We start from the raw sequence: 19,338 nt of genomic DNA on the forward strand, positions 1-19,338 counted from the left end.
AAGTACCACGGTGGTAACTCAGTTCAACAGTAGATGAAAATTACCTTAGTCTTGTCCAGAGAACTTCAGAAGTTGAGAGCCGTCATGCTCACGTGGTTGTTCAACTTCATTTTCTCTTGATAACAGGATTATTTATCTTTTTATCGTGAGAAAAGCTAACAGATTATTCATATGCATTGTCACGAGAGGGCTGGAGCTGTTTCTAGTGCATCACAGAACCAACACAGTGAGACCAACATTTAATCAGACTCACAGTCACCTCAAATGGTGGGTCCAAGGGATTTCCTAGTACAGCAACGGAAGCAAGCTGATGTCAGATCAAGCAACACTGATTAACACTGATATTGTCCTCCTCTTGGATCCGATGTACAGTATGAAAGCTTCTGCTTCCTTCGCCTTTCTAAGAGTTTGCTTTCGATCACGGAAGGTAACCAGCCACCTGGCATGCCATGTCTTATCCCCATGTCGCTGAGTTGCCGTCTCACAGAGTGGAATTCCTTCTGCTTCTTATGTAGTTCGGCTGCCATGTCCAGGTAGAATCAAACTGACTTATCCTCATAGAGGACTTGCTTTTTTTGTTTTGACTGCTTTTACCACCAGTGCTATGTCTCTGTCTCTGAGAAATTTCATAATGAGTGTTCTTGGACGGCTGTTGGGGTCAGATCTCAGGCCAGTACGGTGTGCTCTCTCCAGGAACTGCTTTAACTTAAGAAGGGGGATATCAAGTGCCTCCGAAATCCAGGTTTCAAGCAATGAGCAGGCATTGCCACCCTTCGCTTTCTCTGGTAGGTTCACTATTGTCAGGTTGGTACTGAATCTGTATTCTAAGTTGATGATCTTGTCTTCCATATCCCTGTTTTTTTTTTTTTTTTTCTTTTTTTCAAGGCTCATAACTTTTACTTGAAGGCTAGCTACCATGTCCTCAGTATCAGAGATCCTCGGTGTTTATAATATGCGCCATGGATTCTCCGACTTTGGTTGTCATTCTTTCTATTGTGGCTAGTACTCCATCAAATTGGCTTGAGAAATCAGCTTTTAGGTTTTTGATAGCTTCGAAAATTGGAGTATGGTTTAGATCTTTACTTTCTATGCCGCTTATTCCATACTTGTGCTAGCTGTTACTTTAGCTACTCTGTTTCATTCAGGCTATGTTTACACTGCACCGAAGCTGGTTCAGGTGTGAAAACGGTAACGAAAACTAGGAGAAAAGCATCAACATCCGCACAAAACCACTGTACTACATACTACAAGGCTGTGGGGGGCGCTACAATTATTAAAGAGTAACACTCCAGAGCTAGAACAAGACATAGTACATGCACAGATAATGACATATCTGCCTGCTTCGCTGTTGATGGCACAGTAGAGCAGTTCTGTGTTGTAAAAGAAGTGCATTTTGGTTCCAAAGCTGTACACAAGCCAGGACTGTCTGGAGCAGCATCACAAGACAGTTGGTCAAGGACGCCACTATTGTTGTTGTGTTTGGCGCGTGTTCATCACATTGACATCATATCCTCTAGTGGTGCTGTTACGCTGTCCTCACAGTACCACAGACAGTAGAGGTCTCAAACCTGTCCACCTTGGTACCTGGTTTCAGACATGATCGGTTTCATGGAGGCAAATCCATGGTTTCGTGGGGATGAAAGGGGGGATTGCTAAAATACTTTGTGGTTTTACTGCAATTTGGCGTTGTGCAGACAGCCCTAATAGTTAGCTCAAAGTCAATCTTGCATCTCGCTTGCAGGCTCGACATAATGCAGCAGTCACCTTCTAACAGCAAAGAAACTGTGTGATCACATCACACCTGTTCTGGTCTTTCCAAACTGACTCCCTGCCCATTACAGGATCCAGTTTAACATTTTATTACTTGTTTTTAGGACTCATAGATATGGCAGCACCTTACCTAATTAATACAGTCTCACCTTCCGTTCAGAGCTCTGAGATCCATGAATCAGTTACACACAGGCCTGCGCAGCGCCTACAACCTCATGGTCAAGGAGGGGGATGAATGGAAGACCGCATTCAGCACCCACGCTACGGGCTGGCTAATGCTCCCTCAGTGTTCCAGAGCCTGATTATTGACACCTTACGGGACATGCTGGGTAAATTTGTCATTGCATATATCAACGATATACTTATCTACTCCAAAATTAGGCCCCAGTACGTCCAGCACGTTCGGCAGGTTCTGAAGCAGCTCCTTGCCCATCAGCTGTATGTCAAAGCAGAGAAATGTGAGTTCCACCAGTCCACCATCTCCTTCCTGGGTTATATCATTGGTCCTGAGGGGGTGAGAATGGACAGGATTAAGGTCGACGCCATTGCCTCCTGGCCACTTCCTCTGTCCACCTCCAGCGGTTTCTTGGGATTGCCAACTTCTACCGCCGCTTCATCCAAGGCTTCAGTTCTGTGGCCCCCTCACGGCTTTCTCAAAGGCAAACCAAAAGCCCTCGTGTGGACACAGGCAGCTAGGGAGGCTTTCGAGGACCTGAAACGACGCTTTACCTCGGGACCTGTCCTGCGTCTTGCCTTTGTGGTAGAGGTAGACGCTAGCAACACCGGCGTGGGAGCTATTCTTTCACAACGCTCAGGTGAGCCACCTAAGCTCCACCCGTGTGCTTACTTTTCCAGGAAACTGTCTCCAGCGGAACGCAATTAGGATGTGAGGGACCGCGAACTGCAGGCTGTGAAACTGGCTCTCGAGGAGTGGAGGCACTGGCTCGAGGGTGCGCTCTCTCACAGATCATTGCAACCTGGAACATCTTCATACTGCCAAACGGAGGAATCTGCGTCAGGTTAAGTGGGCACTGTTCTTTTCACGCTTCAACTTTTCCATCTCCTATAGACCTGGAAGCCGCAATACAAAAGCTGATGCCTTCACACGCCGAAATGGCCTGAGTACTGAGGCTACAAAGCCGGTACCCATCCTGCCAGCCTCTGTCTTCATCAGTCCCATCATCTGAAACCTCAATGCTGACATCGAACAGGAGCTGAGGCGGACCCCTGCACCACCGGAATGTCCATCCAACCGGAAGTTCATCCCTCAGAGCCTCTGAGATAGAGTGATCAGGTGGGCACACACGGCAACATCCTCAGGCCATCCTGGAGCAAAATGCACAGCCAACTTGCTCGCCCAGAAATACTGGTGGCCCCACCTAGCCTCGGATGTTCTTCAATATGTCCGCTCCTGTTCCCTTTGTGCTATCACCAAATCTCCTCGTCATCTTCCTGCAGGGAAGCTTATGCCATTGCCGGTCCCACAAAGACCGGGGTCCCACATAGCTGTGGATTTCTTGACAGACCTACCGGTCTCTGAGGGTTATACGGTGATTCTGGTGGTAGTGGGCCTCTTCTCAAAATTCTGTAAGTTCATCCCTGTTGCTAAGGAGTGGGGAACTGTCATGCCTGCTCCTTCCTCTCGGGTGCGCTCCACATCTCCAGTGTACCGATCACAGGTTACAGCACTACATTACCCAGGAATCCTCTGCTCAAGCACTCTTGGACCACATCTGTGTGCCATCATCATCCTCAGTTGATGCATCTGGTCGTCTACCTACATATACTCCCTGCTCAGACTGCTTCATTGTGTAGTATTGCTTGACTCACGTTTGACCTACAGCGATCATCTTTGTATTAGAAGTTTTATTAAAAAGCCTTATAACTTACAATGCTTATGTCCATCCTCCCTCTGGTTCGGCCTGACAATTTTGTTTTAGGAGCATTTAATTAAATTTAAAGCTACTTTCATTTTAGTCAACTGTGTTAATGCACACGTGTTTGCGGTTCCTTAATAAAAGTGTATTTAGCACTGACGGCTGTACATTAGAACTGTCTCTGTATATTGAGATATATTGCATATTGTGAATCAGGTAAAACATATCAAAATATAAAATTTAGTTCCTATTGCCCAGCCCTAGTCTGATGTTGGCTCATAGGAGTGAACTCTAAACTTAGCACTGCCCACTAGTGGAAGAATGGACTTAACAACCATGGCAACGCAAAAGACATGGAAGAATGAAGACGGTGACGTAAGACAGCATTTGAAATCGGCGTCACTATTTTTGCACATAAGGGTTCAGAGTTCATTCCCGCGAGCCAACGTCAGTTTCAGACACTGTTTGGCAGCAGTAATGCATCCATATAAAGTTGTTTCCAACCACTCAACACATCCTAAACATTTGCATTCAGACTTTATTCAAAAGCTTCTGCTATACAGTTGTTGTGCTCATTCATTCTTCTGCTTTTTTGTTCCCTTCCTGATTCTCTTTTTCTTCTCTGGTTTGTTTCTTTAACTGGTCACATGTCAGCTATTCTGCTCAGCATTGCCCCCCCGATTTCCTGTGGAATTGCTCCGTCTTCTGCGTCAAGCGACAGATAGCTAAGCTCCCTGAAAACGGAACAAATTAAGCGTGTAACCGATGCAGAAGAGGGACGAAACTGTTCGTATCCATCTTTTGCGTCGAGCATAAATGGGCCTTTAAACTGTTAAGTGTAGCTATTGTTCCACACAACCACACAACTGAGAAGAAAGGTTCATGTACAAGGAAAATTACCAGAGGTCAACTTTAACAGCTTTAAATACTACATTATTAGTCTTTAATATGTCTTATTGCATTCACATATGTCTTCCTAGGCAATCCATCATTAAAGATGTAGTGAAACAAGCTGATCTTCTGGATTTGTAATCCTCTTTCAGTTCATAACGGAAGGATTAAGAATAAGAAGGATCCCACAGTTTAATGATTTATCTTTTAATAATGCTCTTTGAAAGCCAACATAAAACTGGGAGATTTCAATGATGCTCTGCTGCCATCCAGCTTCAATCAGCAGAACCGCTCAAAGCTGATGCAGCAGCACCATTAAGCCAGCAGAGAACCTCAGAAGTCAGACATCAGAGGTGATTCCAGGTGAGGAGGTTCAGTTGCAGAGGTCGGTGCTGCAGCACTGTGCAAACGCACCAGGTGTTGTGATGAAACCCTGGCACACAGCCATGTTCATGCACTGACGAAAGGAATAGTCTGGAAAACGAAAATAAAATCAAATGTTCATTTTTAGTAAATTGATTCAACTCAACTGAACCTAATACAGTTAAAAAATAACAAAAACTAATGTTGAACACTTTAACATTCCAGCCTGTCATATTAAATGTGTATTTAAGCTTCACAGTCAAGATTTTTGAGTTCCCGTGTGTGCCACTCTAATGTTTTAACAAATTACTAATTAATAGCACATGAAATATTCCTGGTGGGACATTTTCAGCTTCCATAGAAGACTTACTCAGTGGGCCGGTGAGTATGACAGCACCACATGCATTAGATATTCCGCTACAAGTCTGGATGCTGGTTGGGGTGCAGAGGTTTGCATCACTGGAGAAGCAGAAGTTGCATCTCAGAGCTTCTCCTGGGAACAACACACACACACATGAGAACTCACAATAATTTGGAAATGTTTGTTTAAGAGTTTGTTTAATATTATGGGATTAGTAGCCTTGTAGTGGATGAAAAGTTATCTGAAAGGCAAAAAAGGAAATTAGTTAAACTGGAAAAAGATTTGTTATCTTGCTTGGATATTACCTACGGCATCCCTCAGGGGTCAGTATTAGGTCCAAAGTGGTTTATTAATTACATAAAGTGTATTTTCAGTGTATCCAAAAGTACTTTTAGCAGATGATAACATATATTTACTGTTCTGAGGGAAATTTCTGATGTTGTTGCAAACTGCAATGGTGGTTTGACAAAAATAAATGATCAATAAACTTAAATTAATCTAAATTCATGTTATTTCTGGAATGTAAAATTAATATAGAAATTGGGATAAAATTAAATAGTTTGGACAGTGAAAGAGTTTATGAGTTAAATATTTATTATATTATCATTATACATTGTTTTGTTAATCAATTTAATTTCCTTTTTATCAATCCATAAATGTTTACATAAAAAAAAGCATGTACTCATTCAAACCTAACTTTATACATACCTTGGTACAGGACTGACAAGAGAAGGACGACACACACTGCTGCCTTCATTTTTTTTATCCTGAACACACAGAAAGCAGGTTACATCATCACTTACTTATTTTATATCATCATTATATTATAATTAATATTATAATTTTTGTGACAGCTACTTTCATTTGTTCAGAAATTTTAAATGTATTCAGTCCCTTAAATGAGCTAATCTAAGTACTTTCTCAGTAAAATCAGTTAGATTTTCGACTGCAGTAGGTATTAATTTCATCAGATCTGCAAATACTTGAGAGGATGGATGTATCACTTCAATATTTTACTCCAAAACACTTAAACAAATATCCCTCACTAACCTATGCAAGCTATTTTTGCTTTAACCAGAATTAATGAGTCAGGTTATTAAGAATTAGCTCGGTTAAGTTCAAGTTAAAAATTTACAACCCCAATTCAAAAAGTTGGGATGCTGCAAAAAATTTAAATCAAACAAGGAATTTAATGTTTTGCAAATAATATGAACTCATATTTTATTCCCAGTAAAACATAGACAACATGTATGAAGCTGAAACTGAACATTTTAGCAATTATAGGAAATAATCTTAGCTCATTTTAAAACTGATGATCTCTAAAAAGTTAGAATCAGGGCAACAAACACAGCATTTCAAAACTAATGAGGTGAACTGGCAACAGGCCAGTAATGTGACTGGGTATGAAAGGAGCATTTCAGAGAGGCAGAGTCTCTCAGATGGAACGATGGACAGAGCTTCACCAGTCTGAGACATGCTGGGTCTAAAAATTGTGTCATTAATTCATTTTTCCTTTCCAGTTTGCTCACATTTCTTTAGTTTTATTATAAAAATAGATTAAATTGGCTCATTATCTACAAGCCAGACTCTAAAGAGACTCTTGAAACGAATAAAACAGCTGTAGGTTTCTACCTGTAAGCAGAGGGACGGCTTGTTCTTGTGTTCAGATGATCTGAAGTGTGTCCTGCTTTTCAGCAAAGAGGTGTGCCTCCTCTCTTTAATACAGCATCACCTGCAGACCCGGCCCATAGACCGTCCTGATTGCAGCAACATGGAAATACCAGCTGTGCCTAAAAAAAGGAACTTACACAGCAAAATATGAGGCTGAGAACTTCACTCAGGCTGTTAAACAGACTTACAGTGTTTAAACATAATTATTTTAATCTTGTTCTGGTTTTATTTGATGCTTGTATGTACAGACATCTGCACTGAGACATTACAAAAGATATAAGTTGGACTAATAAGGGTTCATATCATAGATTTGTCTTAATTGGGTTATAATTAGAATACAGTGAAATGAATCAAGCTGAATCAAGCTCCGTAATAAATAAACTGAATAAATATTACTTTAGCTAAGTTAATAATTAGCCTGTGGTCCTCCACAGACCAAAACTGCTTCTGTTACAGACCTAAAGAATAGATTTTGTGTTACAGAATCTGTAGATGATCCTAACTTAATGTCTAATGTGAGAACATCAGCTCATCCCAGCTGGGACACCAAAGTGTCCATAAACAGTTGCAATGAGCAGAACCTGGTTAAACAGATCAATGTGTGGAAGAAAATGTTTGCTTTTCCTCAGCTAATGTCGCTGTGCTGAGAGGAACATTGAAGAAACAGAAGGTGTTGGATATGTTTATTATTGTTCTCTGGATCGGAAAAATGCAAAGAAACATTTTTCTCTTGCTTCTCTGGGTTTGGTTTCAGGTCAGATCTGGTTTCTGTTAGTTGGAGCTGATTGCATCATGACGGATTTTCACTGATAATTCAAAAAGAGGAATTTACCAAAGTATTCACATAACACATGCAACCACAGATGTAACAACACTTAAGATGGGAAATTCTCTGCCTCGCTTGTTCTGCAGGTGTATGATCTTTCACATCTGCAAAACATTTTATTTTTACAATAACGCTGCAAAAACAATCTGTTATAGTGATAACACAACATAATTTTGCGTAACAGCTATTTTGACCTGGAGACAGTGGCATGACCGAAACTGTTTGCAACACATCTTTGGAAAAAAGTGTTTCTAAATGACTTTGTCTTCCTTAAATTCACCATATTAACCCTACAAAGTTTGTACGAAGGTTAAATTGAAGAGAGGGCATAGCTCAAAGGTTCATGTTACGCAGGTCAACCTTCCTCCTGCAGCTCTAAGTCTCATATCAACATACTGATGATTAGGAGGGTGAGGTCATTTTCCCCTGAGTGAGGAGCTGCTGTTATTATGTTTAAATGTGATTAAGTCAAAGCACTGCTGGATTTTTAATTCGTTCAGAAGTCCAAACTCTATAATTCCACTTTAACGAAGAACATTTTCTACAAAATAACAATGGCTTGGTTCTAAATGGTGCCATCAGTCTTACAACAAATGTCTAGAAACACTGTTTAAACTAAAGTTTTGTTCTATAACAAATAACATTTCTTGATATAAGAAATAAATAATAAATATTTTCATTTATTCTAACTTCATTAGAATTATCAATCATTCCATGTACTATAAACATCATTTATAATTATTTTATTACATTTTAAAATTACATATTAAATACAATTATATTAGATATTTAGTAATATTTATAATAATAACAAATATTTCTTTCTGTCTTTAGAATTTCCCTTCAGAGATGAATAAAGTATTTTCATTTCATTCACTAAATATCTTTTTTTCTTTTTTTTTATTATAAATCCCATTAATTAGTTTCAGTTATCTAACACATTTTTCACTACCAATGACTGGTTTAAAAAAACTGCATTTTTTTTATATATATAAAAATAAAAGTTCCTGGTTGTGTTTATGTAACAAAATGTAAGAAACCATATTAATCAGCACTTTTCACTTACAGTTCATTCCAATGTAAATGAAAAGGTCAGCAGATTTCAACAGTTTTCCAAAAGCACAAAGCAAACAATCACCTTAAAACACAGAATTTTCCTTCTCTCTGTCAACTATTATTCTATTTTTCTACTCTGTTCTATCGTTGTTCTATTATTGTTATGTAAGGCTATAAACCAGATGTTAGCATGAAGCAACGTAGCAGTGCTAAACTAGCTATATGGTAGCACTAGATTAATTTTAAGATAATGTTGGGAAACCATGTCATATTTAGTTTTCCGTGGGGGTATTTAGGACTACACATCACCTCAGTTAATTGTGAACTTCACATTGCCGTGGAAAAAAATTTAAAGATGCTCAAAGATTATCTCAGTGTTCAAGTTACCTAGCACTGACTAAGCTAGAGCTAAGAGCAGTTAGAGGTTGAAGGCTGTTAGTTAAGTAAACTATGGCATGAAAATGAAAGTGTTGCATCTAACAAGATAAAAGAATGAGGAGAAAGTGGGATATTTCTGGCTTTTTGTAAAGAGAACGGCCACAGATCAGGCCAAGACCTCAGCCCAGCATCAGCAGCCTGACAGCTCCCAGCATGGAGCTAGCCACACAAGCATCCAGTCTTGTCCCATCTTTCCCCTTCTAAGATAAACTGGGTCAAGTTTGCTTTCCGTCCTGAGAGTTCCAACTTTACATTTAGTTTTTATGATTTTATGAGCCTTGTTTACAGCATTTGGATAAATTATACCCTTCAGCCGTATAAATCTTTGCTACAGTCCTGAAGTCTTTGAAGAATGGACCTCATAATGTGTAGAGGTTCAAATTTTCCTCTCAGTTGGTCTAGACACCTCCTGCACAGATAAAAAGATGGTCATCCATCAGTGAAAAGGTTGGGGGTCTGATACTTCATTTATGGTTTCAATTAATCAGCAGGTAGTAAATAATGAGAGATTTTACATAATTTTACATGCTGAACTGTCTCAGAGTCCCCCAAACCATATGCAGAGAAGCAGCTAATGAACTCCCGGCCATCGTTAAACTCTCATCAATTTTCTGAACAGTGGAGAGCTGCAGCAGTCTGCTGAGTCAGCAGCTCAGACTGCAGCTGTAAATGCAGCAGGTGGGCTTAAGTAGGAAATGAGAAAGTAGAATAAATTTGAAGATTTACTTCTAACATCAAGCAAATTGGAGGTGAAGGCCATCTGGAAAAATGTAACAGAAGCAAAGAACGTGGGACGCCAAAGTAGAAGTGGGCTTTTATCAAGTTTTAAAAAAGTCAATTTATAAAATAAATAAATAAATAAACATAGTATATGGTTTAGACAATTAAATTTAGATTTCTGCTGGAAACCCAGAATTTGTTGTAAAAAATCAAGAAAATTTTGAACAAAATGAATAAGTTGTTTGGGGTAGTTACTGCTAAAAATTTGCAGGATATAGCCTTTCATGTATTAGTTATGTTTAGAAAAGTTCTTTATTCATAAAAATAAATGCATGTGGACAAAATTGTTCAACACTTTTCATTAATTTTCAATTCACAGAAAAAAAATTTAAGCTGTAAAGCTATTAACCTTGGTAAAAGAATGACAAATTAATTTACATGTACATGTATCTGTTTTATGTTTACCTGTCTTTCCTTATTTCCTTAAAGTCGGTTTATTTTTCCTGTGTACGTCTTCCTTTCTTCATACCGGAACGCATAATCATTGTTACCATGAAGCAGAAGCAGAGCGCTGTTGTACACAGTTCATACCACTTGGTGGCGGTAATGCACCGAAACGTAGTATGCTTAAAAACCAAAGAAGAAGAATTCTGACGTTGTACGTGTGTGGTTGAGTAGTGGATAGGTATCAGAGTTTCTGAATGTATATTTATTAAAATAAAAGAAGAGGACGGTATGGATGTAGTTTTGTATGTGATAGCTGCTGCTATCCTCGTTGTTCTTATTTTGTTTGCGCGGAAGGTTCAGCGGAAACTACAAGACGGTAAGTTGCCTTTAAGCTAATGTTTAGCATTTCTACGATTACGGTTTGCACATTGACCTTTTTAATTCGACAACTACTTCTTCCTTTGGGTTTAAGTCCTACTAAATGTCGGGCTTCATCAAACAGCAATTACTAATTTCTGTTGTTACTTTTAAGCTACGTCAGCTCACAGCTGTCAGTGTTTATAACACTACGGGTGCTGCTTTGGACAAAATTGTTACCCTTTCTACAACTGCTGTTACTGTGAACACCTAGACTGACGCTTTTCCTGTCCATTTTTAAAAGTCTCGATAATGTAATAAACATGTTGTTTTCTTTAGCTGATGAGGATCATCGGAGAGATGTCATCCGGGCAGCGGGGCCCCCTGTGCGGGCCGCAGAGGAGCGAGGAGCAGGGATGCCGCGAAGGAGGAGAAACCTCGCTGCTGGGATGGCCAACAGAAGACCACAGAGAGAAGATAGAGGTAAACAACATAAACTCCTCTGTTAATGTGTTATCACATGAAGATTTTAATAAATTTCTGACAGGGTTTGAGCACCAAACATCACTGATTATATCTGTTATGGATGGATTTCAGAGGAAGAGCCTGTGGGGGATCAGGAGGAGGAGGATCAGCAGAACTTACAGACAACTGCTAAAATTGGAGCCAAGAAGCAGAGGAAGTTGGAGGAAAAACAGGCCAAGAAAGCCCAGAGAGAGGTTAGCAAGACCTAAGACACGGTTAATCCTAATAAAACTGTCCCCAACCACAGGATCAAGAACCAGAGGTTTTACTTTACTGAGTTTTTGTCTGAATCCGTTTCATTTTCAGGCAGAGATGGAGGAAAGAGAGGAGAGGAAGAGGATGCAGGAACTTCGAGAGCAGGAGAAACGTCAGGCCGAGGAGAAGGAACGACAGCTGGAACAGAAACAGGTGTCACACTCACTTGTCTGCATCAATTTTTTGTTTGCTTGAGGAAGACGCTGATGTTCTCTGCTGCTGTTTAATCAGGAGGAAGACGAGCGGCGAGCTAAAGAGGAGCAGGAACAGCGAGAGGAAGAGGAGTATTTAAAACTCAAGGCATCTTTTGTCATAGAGGACCAGGGAGAGGAGGAGCAGCTCTCTGAGGACCAGGTCCGCTCACTGCCAACATCTTTTTAACACATCTCAGTGTGTAGATGTTTTAAAATGAATGTTTGTGTTCTTTGCTCTCAGTCACTCAGCCTGCTGCAAGATTTCATCCAGTACATCGAGGTAAGTAGGACGAGCTCCGTCCACTCCAGCCCGTGTAAACACAACAATCATGGTGGCTAAATCACATTTTACCAATCCCGTCTGTCTGCAGACCTCGAAGGTGGTTCTCCTGGAGGACTTGGCATCCCAGTTTGGGATGAGGACACAGGATGCCATCGCCAGACTGCAGGACTTATTGGCTGAAGGCACCATCACAGGTCAGTAGACGTTTACAGATGAAAACCTGGGAGCTTTAGAAAAAAAAACATAATGCAGAACATCTAGTGGAAAATATAAGATTTAGGTTGAAGTCATCATGAGGAAAAAAACATTGCTCCATTTCAGCTAGCCATGTCCATCCCCTTTATGACCACAGTGTACCCATCAACAGGATAATGATAGATAAGAACTTATTGTTGTGTGCACATCATCATGTTAGAATCACTTGACTTTATCAGTCAATGATATGAGAGGAATGCAGCTTTGCTCTTAGCCAAACACATTACTAACTAATCAGGATTTAAGCAGGATTTGGAAAATGGCTCATTGAGATTTATGCAAGACTGCACATACGATAGAGCAGAGACGGTGATCGATATAAAATCATAGAAAGATCAGGATCACCTAATAACATACAGACATTTCAGCCAGGATGGATGAGTAACAGGAGAAACTCTCAGAAGGATCTGAGATGCTACGATGAAACTATTTGTGGAAACATCCAGACATCGCACAAACTTCAACATAAAGTTTCTTAAAAGTGCCTAGGCTGTGCCCACTCCTGACAAACATCTGGCTGACACTCCCTCCTCTGGAAAACCTTCGCATAGTATCACTGTATGCAACGTGTAACTTCTGCATGGAAGATGAGCACAGATGGGCGTGTAGAGGGGTGTACAATATGTTTTAAACGGGGAACTTTAACTTGAGTAGAGCAAAAACTAAATTTACGTGCAATGGTGTTTGCCTGTGCATATAACTTTATATATACCATCATCATCATCACTCATATCAGCTTTTTAAAAAATGACCGCGGTATTTAATCCGTTGACTGACTCTCGTATTAGACAGTTTAAACACGGGTTTGCAGACCAGTAAGTAAAAACCCTCCTAATATACCCAGACACTCCCTGTTGTTTTAACTTAATAGTTGTTTATTTACTTAATCAAATGCTTTGGAATTATCAATAAAACACGAGTACAGATGAGTTTTTGGCCTTGTAAAGATCTGATGAAGGACTTGATAAATAAATGCTGCTGGTTTGAGGAGTGAGTGTTTCCACATGTAGGGAGCATTTATTAAAGCCTAAACGTTTTTATCTGTGTAGCTTGACACATTTGAGGTGTGACTGCGCTCACCTGTGTGTGCAGAAGGGTGAAGAATTGTAAATACACGACCATGTAGAAGCAAATAACATCAGGCTGTTTATTTCTAAATAAAATGACAAAGTTTTATAGGAAACCTCACTAATATAGTTGTAGGGAAACAGACGCTGAGCGTGGGTGGAAGAAATGTGTCAGAGTTGGCAGAATTATGTCTCTAAAGTTAGCTTCTGATTTGTGGTCTACACATAAACCACATTAGACCAGGTCCTACTGAAAAACTACAAGACAGTAGAACACGACGGCAGCTAATCCAACCTTTATAATCTGCTGCAGGTGTGATCGACGACAGAGGGAAGTTTATCTCCATCACTCCAGAAGAGCTGGACTCTGTGGCTCAGTTCATCAGACAGCGAGGCAGAGTTTCCATCGCGGAGCTGGCTCAGGCCAGCAACTCTCTGATCAACCTGATGCCCGAAAGCCGCAGCGCTGCCTGACGGACACGAAGAGGAAACCGAGCTCAGATCTGCAGCTGCTGGAAAGATGAAACTGGACTGCTTTTTTTCATTTGGGGGAAAATAAATAAAAACATAAAATCCCACAAATGAGGATGAAACTAAAATTTATTGCATGTTGTGATTTAGAAAATGAGAAAATCTAACAGTTCGTAGACCCCAGACAGACTGAGGTAGTTTCAGCTCTGAAATCCTGATCATTTGTATCTCTGAGTCTCTTTAGCTTCATGTGTCCTGGTCTTTCTTCTGGACCCTCTGATTCAGTTTTAGCTCCCACGTGGAGGAGGTTCCTCGATCCTGAAAACAGGAAGAACCCATCAGTCCAGGAACCTTTTCTCCGTTCAGACTGTGTGAACCAACCTGTCGTACCTTTATTAACACACCCAGAGGAGCCAGGTCGATCCTGAGTGAGTCGCAGGCTTTGAGGAGAGGAACCCTGTCTGGGTAAAGTCTAGGTTTGTTCGAAGATCCAGAGGTCGGATCTTCCTGCCGAGCGAGCGCGAACGCTCGGACTTCGCTTCTGAAACGAGTCAGCTGTTCCACGACGGCGTGCAGATTTCCAGAGCTACTCAGGACGTCCGCCTCCTGCACAAAGACACATGGAAAACTAAAAAAATCTGCTGTGAAGAAGTTGGGACTAAAATGTCGCGATTCCTGACCTGACTGTGCAGCAGGTCGATTCCGAACACCTCCAACATATCTCTGATGTAGGTCACCATTGCTCCGAACACCGCAGGGCTCCGAGCTGCTCCCTCAATCTTAACACAAACACAAAAAGTTCACTGCTGCTAACTCCACAAACTTGTTCGGTGCTTCTACCAAACCCCTGATCTCAGAAAGCAGTCATAGTTACCGTAGAAACCGGCTGAAGTTGGCAGTTTCCGTGATAAACCAAATTCATCAGAGCACTGACGGCTCGCGGCGTGTCGAAGTCGTCTGCCACAGCTTTCATCACGCTCGATTTGGCCTCAGCCAGCCTGGAGATGCAGGGAAACACAGAGAGGAAATGTCTCGGAGGGATGGAGAACTCCAGATGTGGAACATCAAGGAAAAAATACGAGAAGTCACTACCTTTCCCACAGAAAACCCTCCTGCACCGGCGAACACTGCAGCTGGCCCGCCATGTAAGCCTGAGCGGCGTGGATGAAGGTACGGACAGTTTCCAGAGAGCTCCGCGCCTCCGACATGCTGCCGTCGCTGTAATCTACGGCTGCACAGGCGAGCAGGTCGGCATGGGTCAGACACAGTTCAGCAAATACAAGAACGTCTTTATTTTACCCACCTGATCTGTATTTAGTCAAAAGACAAAACATCCGGAATTCACTGGCAGAGTACGACTTCAGAAAATCCTGAAGGAAGAAAAACAAAGATTAGCTAGAAGATGCAGCCCAAAGTATTTTAATTAACTCAGGAAGTGATGACGCATTTATGATAGATCAGCAAATAATAAATAGAACAGGTTAAAAACTCCCAAAAGATGTGGGACGTGTGATTGGTTGAGCTTGTGTTTATCACCACATTACAGAGGTTAATTTCAACCAATCGGATCAACAGGAGATTGAACTTCTCTCTTAAAATACTATATCATTTATACTTACTAGTAATAATACAATTATTAGATTAATATTTTATGAACTGCATTTTAAATTTAATTCATAATTCATAATAGTTTAAATTATTTAAATTTTAAAACATTTTCAATTCAATCTAAATAGGTTTTACAGTTAATTTAATTATATTTCTAAGGATAACACATTTTTAATTACATTTTATTTCAAATTCAGTAATTTTAATTATCTATTTATAACAGAAATTTAGAAAAATCATTTCTTTTAAACAGTTAAAACCTAAGCAGGGGATTACCTTGATGGTGATGTAGTTCTTCAAAGATTTTGACATTTTCTCTGTGCTGCCCTTCAGGTGTAAGTGACCTGAGAACAGCAAACAGTCAGGTTAACAGAGAAAATAATATAAATATTTCACTAATAATTCTCTCAACATGTACAGCTTTACAGCTTCTGAGAACAAAATGTGGGTCTTCATTCATGTGAATGAAATAATTTGGGTAGAAACAATAAATACTGACATAAATCCAAACTGCCCTTTGTAAATCTAAAGTGGAGATATTTCCAGTCAAAGTCAAAGGATTTCATCAATCTACACTTTTATTAACCACAGAGCAGTTTGTATTTTATGCAGATAACAAGGAAAACTGAGCCAAATGTAATCCAAGCATGAATGAAACATTCATAGCTTTAAAGGATCTGATAGGAATGTCTGGATCTGTCCTAAAATGGTTTTCTTTATACATATCGGGTAGAAGCCATCATGTGGGGTTCCTCAGGGTGCCTTACTAGAACCCATTTTCTTTTTGTTGTTCTTCTCTTATTTCAGGGGAACTCAGCATTTCAGTGATGGTAGTAAACTATCTGCTGATGTCCCTGGAATATCACTCAAAAAATAAGTGAACTATATTTGATAATTCATGCTTTTGTCCCTTCATGATCAGACTACTATAATAATATGTTTACTTGTCTTAATCAAGCGACAACCTCGGCTGATAAAATGTGAAGCCTATGCGGAAGTGCAAAAAAATTGCAGTTCCTCCTTCATCCACTAGGGGCTAGCTCCAAAACAGAGCGAATCCCCATAGACTCCCATGTTAAAAAGACCAACTTCACAGCAGAAATAAACATGTTTAAAGCCTGGTACAAAAAAATATTTTAGGATTAAAAAGTCTGGTTTACCTTCATGACAACTGTGAGGGGGTGAATTTTTTTTCTAATTCATCCGTTTAGATGTTATTTAATCTTGAAATTCGAAACAATTAGGGGCGTGTCCTTTTGATTGACAGGTATCTAATATCCGCGGCAAGAAGTGAGAGTGTAGCTCAACCGCGGTTTTTAGCCGGCTAGCAGTGCACCTTAGCTTTAGCCCGCCTACCTCCGTTAGCTGGTTAGCTCCGGGTTAGCTCAGTTATCTCTTACCTACTGGCAGCTCGGAGTTTGATGGGTGTCAATCATCCACCCCCAACTTCACAGCACTCCCCCCACCCCCCCCCCCCCCCCCCTCTCAGCTCCACCTCTTTGCCCATTTTTGGATTTTCTGGTAATGACAACACAATTGACTCTGCCAAGATGGCGACGGTGGGAACCGCCCAATAAGCTTTTAGTTTAGACCTGGGCTCTGATGACTGTTTTGTATTTATGTTTCATGTATTGGGTTCATTTTAACTGTAAATAAATAAAAATAAACTTGTATTTTAATTAATTTTGTTGTTCTTCGTTGCCTAAACTGGCTGAAAACCAAACTTCCATCACTAAAACTGACCTTCCTCACAACAGATTTTGCTTCTTTTCAAAGAAAAAAGTTAATCTGTTTCAAGAAGCAGAGCCTCACACTAGTTTGAACTAGCCTCATTAATAAGCCTGCAAAAATAAAGCCCTGCTGGGATTTATGAGGCCTGCAGGATTCACCTGAATGGAGGAAGTAGTTTCCCCACTGTTTGCACTGATGATACGCTTCACTCTGAGCAATCTCATTTTCATGGTGAGGAAAGGCCAGGTCAATCCCTCCGGAGTGAATATCCAGCTGACTCCCGAATACATCACTGAAAAGACAAACAAAATTTTACATTTCTGTTACTATTATTAAACTAATTATCCAATAAACTGCATTAATCCACCTCTGTGGGCTGGTGGGGATCATAATTTTTTCTTTACAAAGGCAGTACAGAGTGAAACATACAGTTCTTATATTTTAAGCTATGCAACTCCACTATACAGCTCAGGATGAAAGACTAAATCAAAGATTTGATGTACTTCCTTGGTTTCCTTAGCTAGGTAATTAATTTTACAAATTGGTTTATTATAAATTGGATTCATTTGGATCATATTATGGATTTGTTTGAATTGTATTATAACTGGACTACAATGAATGGGACTGATTACACGCCATACAAATAAAGCTGAGGTAAACTGACACCTTGCAACAGTGGAGCATTCGATGTGCCAGCCAGGCCTTCCTTTGCCCCACGGCGAATCCCAGGATGGTTCCTGAGGTTTAAACCGCTTCCAAAGAGCAAAATCCCTCAAGTCTCGTTTACTGGAGCCGCCTGGAAAACCACGGAGAACACACAGTTTGTTTATTGCCAGGAATCACAGAGTGCTGGATGCTGAAACTTGGGTTATATTTCTTACCAGGCTCTCCCTGAGAACCCACGGCTCCAACAAACTTTCCATAACTGTCACCAATGGATGGGACGTCAAAATATACATCACCTGCAACCAAATGAATACACACACGTGAACTCAGATGCTTGTCACAGGAGTTACAATCTCCAAACAAAATTAGCTGAGTTTGTTTCACCTTCTTTTGTGGCATAAGCATGTCCATTTTTGATGATACCTTCAATAAAGGTCACAATATGATGAACATTCTCAGTGACTCTCAGATACACAGCAGGAGGAATCACCTAAAAATAAGGAGGGAATATGAAAACATGACTTTTTTTCTCACTTAAAAGAGAATATCTAATTAACAAATACGGGTTAAATATCAATTCATATGTCCAAACACACCTTTAATGACAACATATCCTTCTTAAATTCTTCCTCATACATTCTGGCAATGATGGCTGGGGAAACATTTTCCTGGAAGATGAGAAAAAAAAAGCTCTCAATAAACATTATGTCCATAAAAATACTGATTCCAACAGATTTTAATTGATTTGTACCTCCTGACTCCTTCTGATAATCTTGTCATCAATGTCAGTGATAACCATGGCGTGGATGACAGTAATCCCAAAGAGTCTGGATAAAATCCTCTGCAGGATATCAAACCTGACATATGAACTGGAAGACAAAGTTTAGCCAAAGTTTACTCATATCACAGATTTAACTTGTATGTTGGTGTGTAAGGGTGTGTGTTTACCATGCATGACCCAGATGAGCGTGGTCGTACACAGTGGGTCCACAGCTGTACCTGTGATATAACACATGCACGGTTTAGTGTAGGTTATTGAGTATTAATAAAATTAATCATATAACCAAATGTATCCCATCCATACCAGGTAGCTACTCCGTCTCGAGCCAAAATGAGAGGCTCTTTCTGTTTGGTGAGGCTGTTGAACGTCTTTAAACCCGTGTCGAAACCACTGGGTTTTGTCCACGTCTTTCCCGAAAACCCACAGCTTGATCCCTTGGATCTACATTTTACCATTTTCATGGACTGGTTTGATTTTAAGACCCCGCGTAGGACTTTTGACTTCAGTACCAGTGACCTCAGCATAGCAGAAAGTGAAGCAGTGCGCGCGCGGCTAGCTTGTTTTAGCTTCTCGTCAAGCAGTACAATACAGTTTGACGCCTCGTAATAATTAAATGAATGCTAGACACGTTGTGTCTTTTTACTTTACTATTATTCATTTTTTAATTGTTGCATTTTTATTGTTAAATTAAGATTCTTTACACTACCTGCATGCCTCGCTGCTTC

General features: G+C 40.3%; 3 protein-coding genes across 3 annotated transcripts; 1 reads left to right on the forward strand and 2 right to left on the reverse strand.

Moving 5' to 3' along the window:
- Positions 1–4,790: 4,790 nt before the first annotated feature.
- Positions 4,791–6,986, reverse strand: LOC121635440 (lymphocyte antigen 6D-like). The gene is made up of 4 exons (XM_041978578.1): positions 6,895–6,986; positions 5,971–6,034; positions 5,272–5,394; positions 4,791–5,012 (listed from the first exon to the last, which is right to left on the reverse strand). Exons 2-4 carry the CDS (start codon positions 6,017–6,019, stop codon positions 4,912–4,914), a joined length of 273 nt encoding a protein of 90 aa, XP_041834512.1. The 5' UTR covers positions 6,020–6,034; positions 6,895–6,986; the 3' UTR covers positions 4,791–4,911.
- Positions 6,987–10,606: 3,620 nt separating this feature from the next.
- Positions 10,607–13,940, forward strand: LOC121635436 (DDRGK domain-containing protein 1-like). The gene is made up of 8 exons (XM_041978573.1): positions 10,607–10,796; positions 11,117–11,260; positions 11,375–11,496; positions 11,609–11,710; positions 11,789–11,911; positions 11,993–12,031; positions 12,123–12,228; positions 13,670–13,940. The coding sequence occupies exons 1-8, from the start codon at positions 10,709–10,711 to the stop codon at positions 13,828–13,830; spliced, it is 885 nt and encodes a 294-aa protein (XP_041834507.1). The 5' UTR covers positions 10,607–10,708; the 3' UTR covers positions 13,831–13,940.
- On the reverse strand, positions 13,939–19,302 carry cars2 (cysteinyl-tRNA synthetase 2, mitochondrial). Its single transcript, XM_041978567.1, has 15 exons — positions 18,917–19,302; positions 18,781–18,831; positions 18,584–18,701; positions 18,429–18,500; positions 18,217–18,322; positions 18,048–18,128; positions 17,833–17,962; positions 17,325–17,458; positions 15,712–15,779; positions 15,131–15,197; positions 14,920–15,058; positions 14,702–14,825; positions 14,508–14,606; positions 14,218–14,433; positions 13,939–14,145 (listed from the first exon to the last, which is right to left on the reverse strand). Exons 1-15 carry the CDS (start codon positions 19,135–19,137, stop codon positions 14,074–14,076), a joined length of 1,698 nt encoding a protein of 565 aa, XP_041834501.1. The 5' UTR covers positions 19,138–19,302; the 3' UTR covers positions 13,939–14,073.
- Between the last annotated feature and the right edge of the window lie 36 nt (positions 19,303–19,338).

Source organism: Melanotaenia boesemani, chromosome 24 (assembly GCF_017639745.1).
Source record: "Melanotaenia boesemani isolate fMelBoe1 chromosome 24, fMelBoe1.pri, whole genome shotgun sequence".
Classification (NCBI taxonomy): Eukaryota; Metazoa; Chordata; class Actinopteri; order Atheriniformes; family Melanotaeniidae; genus Melanotaenia; species Melanotaenia boesemani.